Source organism: Pestalotiopsis fici (assembly GCF_000516985.1).
Source record: "Pestalotiopsis fici W106-1 unplaced genomic scaffold PFICI_Scf_14, whole genome shotgun sequence".
Lineage (NCBI taxonomy): Eukaryota > Fungi > Ascomycota > Sordariomycetes > Amphisphaeriales > Sporocadaceae > Pestalotiopsis > Pestalotiopsis fici.
In genome coordinates this window covers 107,349-120,426 of record NW_006917104.1, presented here as the reverse complement: position 1 = coordinate 120,426, position 13,078 = coordinate 107,349, and the positions used below count along the sequence as shown (strand labels likewise).

At 51.0% G+C, this 13,078-nt stretch overlaps 5 protein-coding genes across 5 annotated transcripts; 2 read left to right on the top strand and 3 right to left on the bottom strand.

Annotated features, from left to right (window-relative positions):
- Positions 1-10: 10 nt before the first annotated feature.
- PFICI_14862 (uncharacterized protein) lies at positions 11-1,951 on the bottom strand (the record flags this gene model as incomplete). Its single annotated transcript, XM_007843443.1, has 1 exon — positions 11-1,951. One exon carries the CDS (start codon positions 1,949-1,951, stop codon positions 11-13), a length of 1,941 nt encoding a protein of 646 aa, XP_007841634.1.
- Positions 1,952-5,468: 3,517 nt separating this feature from the next.
- Positions 5,469-6,668, top strand: PFICI_14861 (uncharacterized protein; the record flags this gene model as incomplete). The annotated part of the gene is made up of 1 exon (XM_007843442.1): positions 5,469-6,668. The coding sequence occupies one exon, from the start codon at positions 5,469-5,471 to the stop codon at positions 6,666-6,668; it is 1,200 nt and encodes a 399-aa protein (XP_007841633.1).
- A 936-nt stretch (positions 6,669-7,604) lies between these two features.
- PFICI_14860 (uncharacterized protein) lies at positions 7,605-8,444 on the bottom strand (the record flags this gene model as incomplete). Its single annotated transcript, XM_007843441.1, has 1 exon — positions 7,605-8,444. The coding sequence occupies one exon, from the start codon at positions 8,442-8,444 to the stop codon at positions 7,605-7,607; it is 840 nt and encodes a 279-aa protein (XP_007841632.1).
- Positions 8,445-8,979: 535 nt separating this feature from the next.
- On the top strand, positions 8,980-10,944 carry PFICI_14859 (uncharacterized protein; the record flags this gene model as incomplete). Its single annotated transcript, XM_007843440.1, has 3 exons — positions 8,980-9,344; positions 9,400-9,800; positions 9,851-10,944. 3 exons carry the CDS (start codon positions 8,980-8,982, stop codon positions 10,942-10,944), a joined length of 1,860 nt encoding a protein of 619 aa, XP_007841631.1.
- Positions 10,945-11,190: 246 nt separating this feature from the next.
- Positions 11,191-11,669, bottom strand: PFICI_14858 (uncharacterized protein; the record flags this gene model as incomplete). The annotated part of the gene is made up of 2 exons (XM_007843439.1): positions 11,191-11,456; positions 11,510-11,669. 2 exons carry the CDS (start codon positions 11,667-11,669, stop codon positions 11,191-11,193), a joined length of 426 nt encoding a protein of 141 aa, XP_007841630.1.
- Between the last annotated feature and the right edge of the window lie 1,409 nt (positions 11,670-13,078).

The following is a 13,078-nucleotide window of genomic DNA, read 5'->3' as shown; positions in this document are numbered from 1 at the left end:
CCCAACCCCTCTACGTCTTCTTCAACTCTGCCTCTTTACCCTTGCCTCCTTCTACTGATGGCGTAGCCACCCTGCTAGGCATCCAAAAGTCAAATCTCTCGGGGAATAAGACCATGTTGGCAATTCGCGCGACATCAGCTTCGGTTGCCGAAATCTTGGCCTCGGATTTGTTGTCATTTAGATATCCATTTAGGAGGGCTGGCTTGATCTCCTCGGTCGGCGTGCCAGACTTGGACTCTGCTGGAGTACCCATTTTTGACTCTTCCACCATGGACTTGTCCAGGATCCAGGGCGCCAGACCCATTGCTTGTAGTCCTTCTTGACCTCCCACGTCGGCAATATCCTTTTCATCCAGGCGTCCCGTATGTGGGGCTTCACTTCCCAAACCGCTTCCAGTGCTGTCAAAATCCGGACCGGGATGACCTCGGAGGAAGGCCTTCCGTTGACGAGCCAGGAAAAGCGCATTGGTCTGGGTGAGTGGAGCGGCAGGAGTATATACCAGCATGGAAAGACTTGGAGGGGGCTTTTCAAATGCGTATGGCTGGTCCGGGTGCCAGATGATGTAGTCGCCAGGATTGAGCGTTGGCGGTGCTACAAGGCTCGCATTCAACCTCAAATGCGGATGCCAAGTATCGGTCACGCGTTGCGCATGGCCGGGAACGGCTCCATGGATTATGGTTGTCTGCTCTTTTTCCAGCTGCCAGTTGGAAGCATCCATGTACGCCTCCCAGGCCTCGGTGTCGCCATGATTCTCGGGAGCGGGAGACTTTGGTTTGAAAAAGGGACGCAGTAAAAAGTATGCCGTTGCCAGCTTTGGTGATGGAAGTAGCCTCACCATGCCTGGTTCCACCGTGGTCAAGGCGAGAATACCTTGAAACATGCGAAACATGCTGCAAGCACCAGCTCCATTGTAGAGATCAGTCGTGGCATTGATGCGGCCAGTGGGGTCCCAAGGGTTGTACTCTTCCCAGTCGCCTCTCCAGATGGCATCGTAGCACCCACTATGGCCGTAGCCGTCGACTTCCCATCGCTCCAGACTTCCATTGTCCACCTGCGCAATCAAGGTGGAGCTGGCGGGCGGCAGAGACTCTTCCACATTGGGGCCGCTGCCGACATTCAAGTCACTCGTCGTGTTTGTATCTATGCGAATCCGATCTGCGTAGCAAATGGGAAACCTGGTGGCCAGCCTGTCGTCGTCGGTAGTCTCCCATATGGACATGGCAAACCTCTGCACGCTGAGCACGTTTGGATGCGCCCGGGAGCGAACCTGGCATGGCGACCAGAAAAAGTCAAAACATGTCGGGTCTTGCGCCGGCGGCGGCTTGAACTCGTGCTTGGTTTCCAGATACTTTTTGGTCTCCTCGACCCAGGCTTCGGCGTCGGGCTTGGCAACCACACCTCGTACGACGCCGATTCCATAACGCTTGACCTTGTCGCTGAAACTCCTGACTGTGGCCGAGCTTTTAATGTCGCCAAAATCAATTGATGGAATAAGATCCGTCCCTCTGGCTTCAATATGATTGATTTCCTCGCGTAATGCCGTCAGCAGGCGCGCCCAAGATGCTTCAAGTGCGGATTCGTGTCCAGCTACGAGCCTGCGTTTGAGGTGGCCAAATCGCGAGGGTAGCGGGACAGGCTTCTCGCCATAGAAGGAGAGGACAGGGGGTTCCATGGTCTTTGTAAAACTGCGCTGCCGCTGCTTTGGGGTGCGGTCTTCCCTCTCGTCCTTGTTGAGGCCGGGACTCCTTACACGCTTTTGTCTCGAGGATGCAAATTTGGCCTGTAGCTTTTCGAGTGTGACAGTGGCTGTAGAAGGGGCAGTAGAGTTTGCTGTCGTAGAAGACGACGTTGTAGACGACGGTTTCGACATGCTGCCATTGCTGCCGCTCACAACGGGTGTGAGTGCGGGGAGCGCAGCACTGCGCCTTGCGACCACTTCTGCGGTGGACATGACTGCCTTTTGCCCTTTGCGGGACAAGTACAATCCAAGGGCATCTGCTCCGTAACCCAAGGGAGGCCTTTTGCGTACCGTACGTGGCCAGCAAGCAGCAGCAGCAGCTAAACCTCAGCTCTCTGGGCGGTCGTCTGATCACCTGCTTGTAACAATGTGTTGCCTGGCTCGGCCATTCAGATTCCGTTCCTCCCACTCTCTCCAGACGCAGACGCGCAGCGCCCGCGGGGTTGTGCAGGGTCTAAATACGACAAGGTGTTGGACGTTGGATAAGCTGGGCTGGTGGGCTGACCCTAGGAGGACGGGCGCGCCCCCAGGGAGACTGGCGGCCGTCCATATAGGAACTGGGGCCCCAGTGTGGAGGGGATTCGCAGCGGCAGCCCGGCCCGGACAGGCATGGACACTGTGGGACCTGCTTTAGATTGATGTCGGCTTATTTCCCAAGCCAGCCAAGAATCATTGTCTCGACATTGATTACGGCAACCTTTTCTGCATTCAAACAGCTCTCGCTTGGCTGTTGATCTCTCCAGCTCCCTGGTCAGGACTCTACGCATATTAGATCTGCCAGTCCGATTCCCGTCTCGCCTAGGTCGGTCAATAGGCTTGAGCCAGGGCAATATCATTCAGTGCACCGCGACAGCCTGCATGATTGGTCGGGAATGCCTGCCGTAAATTCTCCGTGAAATGTCAGGAATACAGCCATTTTTTGGTTTGATTCCGGATGCGTCGTGAGAATTCGATGCCGTAGCCAAAGTTACTTGTACTTGACAGACTCGGTAACGGTAGTAATCTCAACGCCGACCCGTGGTGACTGGAAGCTACATTTACCACTTACTCTCCAGTCCATCATGATATAGCTGGGACGAACCAATATACCCCGCCTCTAGGTACCTCTAGGTATAAACTTCGGAAACCTAGCTGTTTGGTGAATTATATGGGTTGAATGGTAGTATATGGATCCCCCCACGCATCCCCGGATGCAGTCGTAGGCTCAGAACACCCATCAATGCTAATATGGATCATCGGCGCAAGATTCTCATTCCCAGGACGCGAGCTGCAAGTACTGGGCTGATGAATCGCCGAGATTTCATGGTACCATTATAGACACTCTGGCTCTTTTGACTTGTCCCTAATTGTACGAAAATCATTGGGCAAGATGACTTGGGAACCAGTTGTAGCACATTTGAGAATAAGAGCAATGGACACGTTCCCGGTCGCTCAAATCCCTTTCCCAAAAGCCAGGTGCACGGTCTGGTCTGTCGATTGTCAATAAAAGTTTTCCGTGTTGCTCAATATTGGATTCTGTTGTCTGCCATCTTTGACCCATTGTCACATTGCACATTGATCTTTACAGAGATGGCCATCAAGATGATTGTCAAGAGTTGTGTGAGCACAGGGATCCCAATATCTAGTCCGTTTTGGGTCCGGAGCTCCTTGCCTCAGTTCCGGGTAAATTGTGGGCACCATTCAGTGTCCTCTGCCGGATTTGGATGTAGTATCGAGGGTCAAGATCTAGCCATATCAAGTCATGTTGCACTGAACACATGTTCCCAACATTCTACCGTTTTGGGTCATGATGAAGTCTTGACAAAAGTCATCAATATGTATGCTTCTGCCGCAACCAAGCTCAAGAGATATGATTGGGAGCAAGTGAGGGCAGTCAGCATGAGTATGAGGAGCGGGATGGCCAACTTTCAGCTAATGAAACGTCACTCGTTCATTGAGACTCTTGCCAAAACATAAGCTCGACGGACTAGACGTGTATTATCATTTCTTGACAGAACAACCCCCTTGAACTGCTCTGAAATGTTCTAGAATAGCTACGTGAGAGCTAGAAATTGCTGGTCTCACTGTTTGTTCATGGTTGTCGCTATGAATCCACCCAGCCCTTGTGAGGCTCTCAAAAGTCACGACCAATGCGTACTCCAGCGTCGCATCGCATAGGCCCGATGATGCGCTTGCAGATCTACAGACATTTGATGGATGTCGATGCGTTACTCCACCTGCCTTGGAAGAACCATTGGTGGGAAAATACTGCACATGGTCCCGAATGTCACTTTTAGAAATATAGAATTTCATCTCAGTCCATGTCTATTTTGGACAAGAATAAAGATACAGGCATATCTGCACTCGCGTACCAGGTAAACGCTTCTGCATACGGAGGGTTGTAGATACTGCCCACAAAAAGGGATCGTCCGTGAATTGTTCCGAATGTCAAGAACCCTTTTATGCTCTCCTTGGTTCCTATGGCATTGAACATGGCTAGCCATTGCAAGATCTACTTTATCTTCTCTTTCACCATTACAACTTTCGACACTATTTGACGCGAAATCGACATGCTGTTCCACGAATCATGGGCAATAATTGAAGCAACCGAGTAGCCAATTGAACCGAACCCATTACAGTCTCGTCTCTTGCAATTTCTTTGTATACATTTAAATCTCATTTGTTATATCGCTACTCTTTTGGCTTTGTCCGTGTGGTGCGCCCAGGTGTTGACCGGTGTATGTATAATGATGATTACAACAAATTACATGTTTACCTCATTGCAAGAAAATCAAGACCTGTTTCGAGGCGCGATACTATCAATTTGCTTGTTCATATCCCACCAAAGCGCACGAGTACTGAACTTGGTATCCAACTCTGTCAGGTACTGAAATGCACGTACAAAAAGAGTCCGGAGTTGGCTGCGCTCTGGGCTCAACTTTTAGGACAAGTTGTTGAATGTGCGAGTCGACTTTTGCTGGTAATGGCATGCTACAGAAGAGTAAGGTCCTTGTTCTGACAATCGTGTTCACTGTCAAGCAGTGTCATTTTGCTGCAACAAATCCATCCTCACATGTACCTACTGAGGGTCAAGTCGCGGGTTTCGGGCCAAATGAATCGCAGTCATGCAAGTGAAGCGTCAAGCCAAATGGTAGAGTGCCTAATGACAGAGTATATATCTGACCTAATTGAGTTGATACTAGATGCCCGTGGTTTCACCATATAGGAGCCCTGGTCTCATAGTCGTCTGCTGCTGGGAGCTTTAGTGTCCGTGCCATTCCATGCCGGTACCAATGGCCCTGAGCCCAACGCTGCGGCTGTTCTGCGGGACGCTACAGTCGAGGTTCCATTACGATTCACCCGTCTGGTACGGTGGGACCTACTGGTGCACTCAGCCCAGTGTCAGCCCAGTGCCACTGACCAGGAAAGCTGAACCTTGCCTCCTGCCCTACTAACCAATGTGGTGGCACCTGGGCCCTTGCACCAAGGTTATGTCAGAACGTTTGGCGTGCGACACATTGACGGTATCAACCCAACACTGCTCTGAGCTCCAAACTTGATACCTTTACGTAGGTCCCGGATTTCTTGACTAGGTCACGGCATTGCTTGTTTCTATCTGTTTACAAACTATTATTCATTATTGCCGTGTCTGATTACAGCAGCCTTTGAATCCATTAGCTCACCAATGCATGCTAGAACATCTCTTGCTTGTTGAGCATCATCAAACCGACAAGAAACCAAAACAGAGACCATGGACGATCAATTCAACGGTCGAACCGACGACGATCTCTTTGCCGACGACTTTGAGCCCGTGGAGCAGACATATGTAGAGCCTGCGCCAGCCCCGACCACGGCACCAGAAGCAGAACCCGTACCCAGCGCCCCTGCGACAACTGTCCCCAAGCCAGAGCAGCCTTCTACGCGCAGCAAACCGGGCTCCCTCTCGCAATCGCGACATAACGTCCACAAGAACCGGTCCCCATCGAAACCGGCGACGGCAACGAGCTCTACCAAGGCAGCCGAGCCCACTCAGGCAAGCAGCGCGACATCAAACACATCACCAACAAATGGCACGCCGCAACCCGTCGCAACGGCCAGCGCTGCCCCGACAAATGCGCCAAAAGGCCCTTCTGCTGCCACGACTGGGCCCAACACGGCAGGCCCCAATCGGCATCTCAGCGGCGCCAACCCGCGTACCAAACTGTCTGCTGCCCAACTCGACCAGAAGATGGCGGATATGAGGATTGCAAACGCGGAACGCACGCGCAAGTTCCAGGAGGCCACGCTGGACGAAAAGTCGCATGATCTCGCGCTGAAAAAGGGCGAGGAGGAGGCGCGCAAGCGTAGGGCCGAGGAAGCTGAGCGCAAGAAGCGCAACGATGAAGACCGCAAAAAGTTGGAGGACGAGCGCCAGCGCAATCGCGAAAGGAAGCTCAAGTCGCAGGGTCTCTGGGATCAGCAAAAAATGCTCACCGACGAACCCGAGAAGAGGAACTTTCGAAGTGCTCAGGGTGGCGTCCGCGGCGAGCGGCGAGGCGGTCTCGGAGGCAGTCGTTTTGCCGACCAGGATGAAAGCCGTGACCAATCAAGTCAGAGCGCCAGAGATGCCAACAGTGGTGAAGGTCGCGGCCGGGGCAGGGGAAGAGGTCGAGGCGCGGCAAGAGGTGATCGGGGTGCGAGGTCAGCCTTCAACCAAGGCACTGAGCGCGCCAACAATGGCAACGTGCCCAACAAATCAGTGGATTCTCCGCCAAAGCCCGAGGACTTTCCATCTCTGCCGCCGCAACCCAAGGTCGACACTGCCGACAAAGGCCCTGCTATCAAATCCACTGACCTCCCATTTCTTCCACCTAGTCTCAATTCTCCCCTCATAGGACAATGGGATGATGAAATGGCTGCTCTCGACGCTCAACGCGAAGAGCAAACCCAGCGAGATGCCCATCCCGCCTAGAATAACAGGATGGTGGATCGCGCTTGTCACACTTTCAGCTTCAAACACTTGTCTCGTCGCGAGCCCTCTTTTCTTGAAAAGTCGGCCGTGATCCTTTGGTGGCTGGATCTTGTTGAGCTACCTGGCATTGGTACCGGTGAAGGACCTTGGTCTTCCTGGCGCCCACACATGCTCGGGGAAATATGTTTTCATGCCACCTAGAGGAGAGTCGTGTAGCTGTGCTGCTGGGACATTTTGGATATCAATGGGGAATGTTGCAACTCTCCAACAATGGTTAAATGTAACGTAGAGGATTGTGATTCAACGAGTATTTACTTGATAGCACAAGCGATGATACAGAAAGCATTGATTTTAGATCAATAACAGCGAGTTGTATAATCAAGACATGGACGAGTCTGGAAAGCATATTTGGATTCTTTATGCCTCTTGGGATTGCATATCTGCTGGTAAAAGATCTGTACGTGAACTCGTGTGTTCTTTTCAGTGCAATCAGAGGAGTCTGCAATCTGCTGACGATGATGGCTCCTCGACCTCCCAACTCAGACCGTTGAGGTTATTACTTGGAGCGAGATTGACTCGAGAATCCATCCTTGTCCTGGCCTTGCAATTCTTCATTGTTCAAGCCTTTGGCTGCAGCCTCCTCCCTAGAATCCCCAGACCAATCTCTGCCCAAGATGACAGCACATGGGAGGAGTCTTTATTCTCGTGCAAGCCATAAAGCCAAGATATTTCTTGCATGGCATTCCCACCGTGGAAATGCTAAATACACTTTAGTCCAGAGATTGGTTCAGCATCCACAAAAACTTACCGCAACCCAAGACTGATTTTGGATGTGTTGAGCCACAAGGCTGTCCAGAATTCTCTGGCTGGTTGCAGATCCTGTCATTGCTTTCTCGATAGTCGAGAGCGGCGTGCCGACTGATTTTTCCGTCTTGCCTACCAACCACCACGGTATCCTCTTCCACGACCACCGCCACCACCTCCACCATATCCTCCTCTTCTCGGACCTCGAGGCCCCTTCCAATCACCATCATCGCCGCGTGGACCATCGTCCATACCAGGCCCCCGTGGTGGTCGTCCGCCGCGCAACTCCTTGGGGAAAGCATCAAAGGTTCGCCGCATCTGAGCGTATCCCAAGTGCATTTTACCGTAAAAGTGGTCAGCCAGGCGCCGGTCATTGTCTAGTCTCGATAGATAGGCACCACACACGTCGCAAACTTGCAACTTTTGGTGACCTGATGGACCACTTGTATCACTGAGGGCCTTGAGTTCTCGCTCGCGTTCTGCTTTTTGCGCCGCCGCCAGTCGGACCTTGTAGAATTCGTCGTATGCACGAGACACTTCGCCCAGGTCGCCCAGGACCTCAATCTCACTCAGTCCCACGTTGATGGTTGCCGACAGATCGGCAATAGACTTGAGCAGAACATTGGTCTGCCTAATTTCGTCTGGTGTCTTTTCGAGCCTTCGCTGCGCCGCGTCGATGCGCCTGTTACATTCGTCTATGTACTTTTGCAGGTCGCGCATATAATCCCATTCAAAGTTGTGCCGTTGCTTTTGTTGCGGCGGAAGATTTTCGTACTCGGTCTTGAGGCCCTCGGAATGTACCTTGGGACAGGGGCCCAAATCTTGCTTTGTGTTGGTAAAGAGATCGTGCGGGCACGTCCCAACAAGATAGGAGCGACAAACTTTGGGGTCGGTGAGAGAGAGTTGAGATGCGCGAGACGAAATGGGATTGCCCATCAGCTGCTCAAGGAGCTTGCGCTGTTCTGCCGCCATCTTTGCGGGTGGTGGTTGTTCAAGCACTGATTGCGCCGGAGGGTTTGTTTAGGAGGACAGTCGGGTGGATGAGTCGATTGTGAGTATTCTGAAAGTTCCCGGGGCGACACTTGGCTTGTGGTGCCTGTGGTGTAGATCATGTATCGTCAAGTCGTGTGATTGCGTTGCAGTAGAGTTGGTGGATCGTGGATGCGTCTTCAAATGTTTTTAGCCGCTAGGTATCTTCCAGAAGAGGCTGACGAGGCGCCCAAGCTTGGAGCTACAGGTACATGTACGTACCTGGAGAAGCTTCTTTTGCGGGGGCCAATTAGTGAGCGGCAGCGTACCAGGGGTTCCCGTCCAAGGAGCCTCTCAACTGTGCCTGGTGCGTCACAGCGCCAGTCCTGCCACGATGGCGGCGAGCTAATGTAGCCCCAGCAAGTCTCCAATCTCAGTGCATCCGCAACGACATGGGCCATCTGTCACCTCTATTTCCAGGCCATCGTCCAAGACACGGGCTCGAACTTCAGGTTCGATTGGGTCGTCCTCGCCGACAATGATGCATTCCTGGAATTCTTTTCTATTCACTCTCTTGTCCTCATTACTGCTTTGTACATGCACTGCCGCTTCCGACTATCATGAGCAGTTGGTCCTGAAGCCTCTGCCGCAAAACTCCCTCCTAGCCAGTTTCAACTTCAAGTCGAATACCTCTGTCGCCGCGTTTGAAGCGCACAACTTTCAATTCTTTCCTCGATCACTAGGACAGATCCTACAGCATGCAGGCACGCGAGAGCTACACCTGAGGTTTAGTCTCGGACGATGGGACGCGGAAACATGGGGAGCAAGACCGTGGGATGGCACCAAAGAAGGGGGTACGGGTGTCGAGCTTTGGGCGTGGCTGGAAGCCGAGACGACCGAGGAGTAAGGAGCACCAATGCGTGACTGTTCTTGGTGTATGGACTAATGGAATTTGCAGAGCTGATCACAAATGGTTGACCCTGACCAATGCGCTCTCGGGTCTCTTTTGCGCCTCGCTCAACTTTATCGATTCGACAAGGACTATACGGCCTGTCATGTCCTTTCGACCCGAAGGCAACCATCCCAATGCCACGCTCGCCAATATGCACCTACTTCATGGCGTCTTGCCCAGAGAGGTTGTTTGCACCGAGAACTTGACTCCGTTTTTGAAGCTTCTTCCGTGCAAGGGCAAGGCTGGAATTTCCACTCTACTAGATGGTCACAAATTGTTTGATGCCTCATGGCAGAGCATGGCGATTGATGTACGACCAATTTGCCCGGCTGGTCAAGAATGTGTCTTGGAGATTGAACAAACCATTGACATGGTCTTGGATATTGAAAGATCTAAAAGACCAAGAGGTACGATGACGAGCAGTGTTACTCCTGGCACTACCACTAACCACAGCCAGGCAATCCTATCCCTCGGCCGCCGCCCGGCCACGAGCTCAAGTGCGATACAAGCAAGGAATATCATGCCAGAGATACGTGTTTCCCAACCGAAACTCTTTCTCCTCAGGATTGGACCATTTCGCAGGTATTTGGCAAGTCCATGAAGGGCACCTGTCCGCTGGCCAATCCTGATGTGCCTCCTGTCTGCGTCCAGGCTCCCCATGAACGCCACGTCTTTACATCCTCTGGGGTGACTGAGCTCAAGGTCAAGGACACTGAAAGATGCTACTTTGTGCCGCCAGAGGACGACTTTGAGCTTGTCCTTCCCCACATGCAGCACGACGACGACGCCAATCTGCCTGCCACTGAAGAATATGTCAAGCCCGAGCGCCCCTTCTTGTACGCCGAGAGAAGTTTCACCGGACACGGACAGCAACGTGGCGGAGTTCAGACAATCTTTACCAACCCCAGTCCAGATGCCGAGGTTGAATTCGTCTACTTGGAGAGTCTACCCTGGTTCATGCGGATATATCTGCATACTCTACAAGCCCGCATTTCTCACAAGACTGGCGTAGACAAGGGCAAAGCACTAGTTGACGAAAACAGTGTTATCCAAGAGATTTACTACCGGCCCTTTCTTGACCGAGAGAGGGGGACCCAGCTGGAGCTCAGGATGCGGATCCCACCAGCCAGTACCGTTTTCATGACATATGACTTTGAAAAGACGATTCTACGGTACACCGAGTATCCTCCAGACGCTAACCGTGGTTTTGACGTTGCTGCTGCCGTCATCACCATTCTCCCTCCCACGGGGAAGACGAGCAACCTAAGGACGACGAGTCTGTTGCTCAATCTCCCTACTCCGGATTTCTCCATGCCTTACAATGTCATCATCTTCACAAGCACAGCAATTGCACTTGCATTCGGAGGCTTGTATAACATTCTTGTCCGAAGATTTGTTGGCGGTGACGAGGGACCAGAGGTTAGTGTGGTAAAACTTAGGCGAAAGATACAGGAAGCTGTAGGACGACTCAAGCTTAAACTGGCTAAACCAGCCACCAAGACTTTAGATGTAGCCATGGCACACGAAAAGGCTGGGGAAAAGGTGGACTAGATGTACACGAGGTACAAGAATCGATAATGGAACAAGAGTCAATTTTGCAGCGAGTCAAGACGTGACGGTCTGTTTTGTAATAATGTCAAGGTGACGTGATCTCCATCTATTAGAGCTGACCCAGCATAATCACCTTGTAAAATTTGAAAGTAAGGTTGACGAGACAAAAAAGTATATTGTCTTTGATAGAAAGGCTGACCTATGATTACTTGTAGAAGTAACAGCAACAACCCAACCAAATTATATCTAAGAGCACCCCTCGGGAAGGAAGCAAATGTGGCATTTGAGTGAACTCAGGGTATTGTCAAAGCCCGTCGGGAGGCTGTCCTGAGCGCCACCAAGAGCGATGGAGCCTGCACTCTCATCACAATCCGGGTTGCTAGAGTAAAGATTAGAGTGATATTCATAAAAAGGGTAGCAAGAGTTGTAGTACTTGTAAAATGTGCAAATGCTCGAGTCACTAAATGTGTTGAGCGAGCTCACATTGTCGTTGTACCCGCCTGGAATATTGGCTATACCGTGTATCAGCAGAGAGGTCAACTAATGTGATGGAGAGGATTCTCACAGCATTGGTCTGGAGTCGTTTGAAAGTCTAGGCAGTCAACTTGGTTCGGGTCGTTGCATAGAAACAAAAGCTGAATATCCTGGCGAGCTTGCACGGCGGGAGCAGCCTGGCACAAGCCCAGGAGCATGGCAGTCAGGCCAATAGTCTTGATAGCGAACATTTTGAAGGTAGTATGGTTTTGAATTGTCCAAGTATTTGTCGACTTGAAAGTAGAGTGAAGACGGCCTTTGGAAGGAAAAGTAGACTCGGGTTCTTATAGTCGAGTAAACTCGAGCTAATACTTTGATATTCTTGACACTGATCAAGCGTAGTCTTGACCTAGGTACGATTTATCACGTCGTATAAGTCGTGTGATCTGACGCCAAGTAGAGTTGCTGGAGAAAATGTCAATAGTTGCGAGACGGCATCATCGAATAGGAACCTTTTGCGCAGTGATTGAGGCGAACCTGAACTTTTGAAGGAGCCGTGGTGCTGAGCCTTGGCAAGCCTCTACGAATGTTAAAGCCAGAGCCGGCCGCCATCTGACATCAGATTAGACGGTTTGTCCGTTTTTCACTTATTCCGGAGTCTCTTGATGTGATTGAGATCGTCTATTAGGGGGGATCCATTACTGGTGTGCTCTTGGCAGACGCTAACATGAAATGAAGGTTGATGGTGATGCAACCACTTGTGCATTCATTAACCATGAAACATGTTCAATATAGACATGATACGTGGGAAAAGGTGCTCTGATCACCAAGCGGTCTCTATTCTTCGATTACCTCCATGTTAATTTGCCAAGATCAGAGGATTCCTGGTATAATATCATGATTGCCAGTGAGCGCACGGTTGCCCGGAATAGAGCAGACACTACCTAATGTACAAAATTGTGCTTTTATAGTCGAGAGATTTTGGTAGTGGACTTGGGGAAAATTCAATAGATACCCAAAAACTCTGTTACGCATTTTATTAGCAACATTGTGAGGTTATAACGGACTTGACCCTCGAGAAGCATGCCGTCAAACGCCTCAAGCTCACAAGGCCTGGTTATATTCAAGGATTCAAGGACAGGTTTACATATTAACCAGGAAGTTTGAGGCTGTACCTAAACTCTAGGATTCTCTAAATAAGCACGCTCGGCCAAGACAATGGCTTGTCAGCATGATCAGGAATTCAGCTGAGAGGCGCAGTCAGAAAGATTACATCGCGGCGGCACAATTTGGCACGGATTCTTTCCCGGGCCATTACCGGTATGATGCAATTGCCTAATCGGAACCTGGAGAGAAATTCTCATTACTTACCGGTACCGGCGCAATCGGCTAGGTAAGCAGTGATAGATTTACATCTTGACAATGTCCGAGATACGAAAGCGAGGTCGAGGACTCTGCTTGAAAGTAAACCGAATCACCTACAAGATCCATGAATGCATAAAGGAGTTGGTCAAGATGTAGAGATGATATGACATTTGTTGAGCAACGTGGAAAGGAAAATAATTCATTTCGTCCTCATTGAATGGCACATTGCTCCAGGCTTGAAAAGTAAAAGTGTATCCAAATCAAGTCATGAGATTTATACTCGGCATGCATGGGA